This window comes from Gracilinanus agilis, chromosome 1 (genome assembly GCF_016433145.1).
Source record: "Gracilinanus agilis isolate LMUSP501 chromosome 1, AgileGrace, whole genome shotgun sequence".
NCBI classification, from domain to species: domain Eukaryota; kingdom Metazoa; phylum Chordata; class Mammalia; order Didelphimorphia; family Didelphidae; genus Gracilinanus; species Gracilinanus agilis.
In genome coordinates, this window is record NC_058130.1 from 301,998,701 (window position 1) to 302,003,133 (window position 4,433).

The following is a 4,433-nucleotide window of genomic DNA, read 5'->3' on the forward strand; positions in this document are numbered from 1 at the left end:
AGATAGATAGGTAGGTTGATACATAGATACATAGGTAGATACATAGATACCTAGACAGACAGATACATAGATACCTAGACAGACAGATAGATAGATAGAACCTATATTTTGAAATGATTCTTTGCTTTTGTGGGAAGCATAAGATCATTTAAAATAGCTTTATTGTTTTCTAAAGGCATTCCAGCCCATTCTTTCATCTTCTTGTCTCTTGATACAAGATTATACTGGTTTTGCTATATGGTTGGGTAATGTGGCATTTAATATTCTCTGAAAAATTAAAAATAAATTATCAGTTAGAAGGCAATGGTTAGGAGCATGATGGGTATAAGCAATATATATTAGGTAACAAGGAAGAAGTCCAAATGTATGTATGTATGTTTATATGTGTATGTATGCATGTGTGTAGGTATGTAAGAGAAGGAGAGACTAACAGAGGAATTTGGAAAGATTGTTGTAGAAAGTGGCACTCAATTTGAACCTCGGATGGAACCAGGAGGTTCAAAAAGCAGAGATAAAGATGAAGAATATTGTAGACATAGGGTACAACTTATGCAAAAGCATAAAGGTGAAATATAGAATATATGAGAAGTAGCAAATAGACAGATTTGGCTGAAATATAGGATTTGTGAGTGGTAGTGGAGAATTAGTCTGCCACAATAGGCTTTTAAATCATACACAGAGAAATTTCTGTTTTATTCTGAAGGTTACAAGGAAACACTCAAGCTTCTCAAGGAATGGAGTAATGCAGTCATACCTATTATTTAATAATATTCATTCAGAAGTTGGTGAGAAAGTGAAGGGACAGAGAGTCAATACAGGAAGGCAAATTAAGAGGCTCTTATAATAGTTTATGTTAGCAGTGAAAATGAACTCTTAAGGCACAAAACAAAATAAAAAAAAAATACAAACAAGGGAAACAAATTTAAAATTCCCATTGGACCACAGATAATCAAATGTCCTAATTTGTATTTTTATTATAAAGAAAATAACATCCTGAAGTAATATTAGGATTGATCAGACTTTCTCCCAATATACATACTTAATACAGAAATATATATATATATACTTACATGTATTCCAATAACTTTATTGAATGTATTTAGGAATAATTCCTAGATGTATAAAAAGTCTAGGCCAATTTTATTCCTCCATAAAATGTTGAAATGTATTCCAAATATCTACCTCACCCCTATCCTCACCAAACAGAAAATAAGCCTATTTGACATTCAACTTTTTCTTCAAATCTAATACTGTGTGAACTCTGATATCAGAGTTGAATATATAGGGAGGGGCTGAGCCAAGATGGCAGCTTAATAGTAACTAAAGCTCATTCTGATAATCCTTACAAACCCATCTTTAAAAAGAGCCTCAAAAGGACAGGAGTCAAAAACCAAAAGCAAGACAGAGTGAGGAGACTCTCTTGCTGAACACAACTTGGTAGGCAAGCAGAGAGAGTCAATTTTCATGGGATAAGGGGGAACCAGAAGCAAAACTGCACACAGAGGAGTGCTGGTCAACCATCTCTCACCTACCTACAGTACCAGGTTCTGAACCTGGGCATAGGTCAACTTCAGGATCCCAGGACCCCGACTATAATAACAACAGTGTTAACACCCCACACCCCATACCCACCCCTTGAACTCTCAGGCCCTGGCATTAGCCTGCAATGAGGCCTGGAGGTCTATTATGCTTATCTCTTTCAAACTTGCACTGTGGTGAAGCCCTTAGCCTAAAGGTGAAATAGCTTAGAGCACTGGGTTCTGCAACCCATCAGCAGAGGAGACAGAGTCAGTAGCATTCAGAACTTCTAGTCCACAAGAAAAAAAAAGGCAAAAAAAAAAGAGCAAGCAGCAGAAGAAATACCTAGCCACATAAAATTTCTATGGAGACAAAGAACAAGGAACAGAGTCAGTAGGGGACAGTGAGATCCAAGTAACCACATTCAAAACATCAAAGAAAAATAGGAATTGGTCTCAGGCACTGGAAGAAAAGAAAAAGAATTCAAAAATCAAATAAGACTGATGGAAGAAAAATGGGGAAAAGAAATTAAAATAGTGTAAAAAGAAAATAGCTTAAAAAATAAAATGGTCAACAGGAAAAAGAGGCACAAAAATACAATGAAGAAAAGAGTTCCATGAAAAATAGAGTGTACCAAAAGGAAAAGGAGGATCAAAAGGTCATGGAAGAAATTCACGTTTTAAAAATTAGAATTGGGACCATCAAGACCGGCAGTTCACCTCTGAGGCCAGAAAACTACCAGTACAGCTAAAGAAAAAACATGCCTTGCCAATTCCCAGCATTGACACCAGAGCAAAAGAAAGAGCTCTCTGATATAGCTCAAAGAATTGTTGCTCCAGGCAAGGGGATCCTGGTGGCAGATGAGTCCACAGGCAGCATTGCAAAGCGGCTGCAGTCTATTGGAACTGAGAACACAGAAGAAAACCGCCGCCTTTATAGGCAGTTACTTCTGACAGCAGATGATCAAGTGAACAACTGCATTGGAGGTGTCATCCTTTTCCATGAGACGCTCTACCAGAAAGCTGATGATGGTCGTCCCTTTCCCAAAGTCATAAAGGCCAAGGGTGGTGTTGTGGGCATCAAGGTGGACAAAGGTGTAGTGCCCCTGGCAGGGACCAATGGGGAGACTACCACCCAAGGTCTAGATGGGCTAGCTGAGCGCTGTGCCCAGTATAAGAAGGATGGGGCTGACTTTGCCAAGTGGCATTGTGTACTGAAGATTGGGGAAAATACACCTTCTCCACTTGCCATCATGGAGAATGCCAATGTGCTGGCCGGATATGCCAGCATTTGCCAGATGAAGCCGTCCACCGACTCCACGAAGATTCCTAGTGGGTTGGACACTCAGAAAGGGGAACCAAGGACTGAGTGAAAATGGGTTACGGGTTAAGGATTAATGGAAGGAGAATATAAGGCGAGAATAAAGACATGCAGACACAGAAAGTTTTGGCATAAGGTAGACAGACTGCGAGTAAGCTCTGATGGTCAAGAGCTTCATGGTTAGGAGCTCTGATGGTCAAGAGCTCTCTTGCCAACTGATGTCTTGTCACTTTTATTGGGGTTACATACAACAGTATGGGGGGAAGGGGAGAGGCTGGTGGCCTGATACATTAACATTATGAGGTAATCATCATAAAATGCAAACTGCCAAAACCTAAAACAATAAGTAGAGCTAAGATCAGGATCCAGGGTGGATATGGCCTAAGGCATCTACTGATGTTTGATACCTATGTTAATTGATCATTGAAGGAAAAGTAAGGAGACTGAGATAACTGACTCTCTTCTGGGGTGTAGCCTTAGGGAAGGGCTAAGGATTTGGCAAGGTCCACATTCAATTTGACTCAGGATTGCAGAGATCAATCATTAGCAGTATAAGAGTTAAGTTTTTGAATACTTCTTAAAATAATATCACAATTAATGTATACCTGGATTGCTACACCAGCAGAATGGCATTGTCCCCATTGTGGAGCCAGAGATCCTCGCTGATGGAGAACATGATCTGAAGTGTTGCCAGTATGTCACTGAGAAGGTTCTGGCTGCTGTTTACAAAGCTTTGAGTAACCACCATATCTATCTGGAGGGGACCTTGCTGAAGCCTAATATGGTCACTCCTGGCCATGCTTGTACCCAGAAGTATTCACATGAGGAGATTGCAATGGCAACTGTAACTGCTCTTTGCCGGACTGTGCCTCCTGCAGTCACTGGTATCACCTTCCTATCTTGGGGTCAGAGTGAGGAGGATGCCTCCATCAATCTCAATGCCATCGACACCTGCCCCTTGCACAAGCCATGGGCCCTGACCTTTTCTTATGGCCAAGCCCTGCAGGCATCTGCCCTCAAGACCTGGGGTGGAAAGAAGGAAAATGTCCAGGCTGCCCAGGAGGAATATGTTAAGCGGGCCTTGGCTAATAGCCAGGCTGCTCAAGGCAAGTATACTCCGTCTGGAAAATCAGGAGCTGCAGCCAGCGAGTCCCCCTTTGTCTCTAACCATGCCTACTAAGTCAAGGCCTTCCATCTGGGTATGCCCTAACACTCCAGGCCATCCCTCACAGTCCAGGAAGAGGCTGAGATCCTAGAGCTTTGTGCTGACCTCTCCCATCACTCCTAACTTGTGTGGTGTTGTTGCTCTGAGGTGAATCTAGTGACCCTTCCTCGGCCCACTTTTTCCAATAAACAACTATTTAACAAGGAAAAAAAATTAGAATTGGGCAAATAGAAGCTAATGACTTCATGAAACATTAATAAACAATAAAACAAAATCAAAAGAATGAAAAAATAGAAGAAAATATGAAATATCTCATTTAAAAAACAATCAACCTTGAAAAATAAATCCAGAGTAGACAATTTAACAACTATTAGGCTACCTGAAAGTCATGATAAAAAAAAGTCTAGACATCATATTACAATAAATTATG

The 4,433-nt window shown here is 40.4% G+C and overlaps 1 protein-coding gene across 1 annotated transcript; it reads left to right on the top strand.

Moving 5' to 3' along the window:
• Positions 1-2,256: 2,256 nt before the first annotated feature.
• LOC123231377 (fructose-bisphosphate aldolase A-like) lies at positions 2,257-4,174 on the top strand. The gene is made up of 2 exons (XM_044657630.1): positions 2,257-2,811; positions 3,457-4,174. Exons 1-2 carry the CDS (start codon positions 2,279-2,281, stop codon positions 4,016-4,018), a joined length of 1,095 nt encoding a protein of 364 aa, XP_044513565.1. The 5' UTR covers positions 2,257-2,278; the 3' UTR covers positions 4,019-4,174.
• The last annotated feature ends 259 nt before the right edge of the window (positions 4,175-4,433 follow it).

Excerpts from the sequence above, each read along its gene's own strand:
- LOC123231377 (XM_044657630.1), top strand. The coding sequence starts at position 2,279 with ATGCCTTGCCAATTCCCAGCATTGACACCAGAGCAAAAGAAAGAGCTC. Across the intron at positions 2,812-3,456 it reads GCCGGATATGCCAGCATTTG|CCAGCAGAATGGCATTGTCC; the intron begins CCAGATGAAGCC and ends TGGATTGCTACA.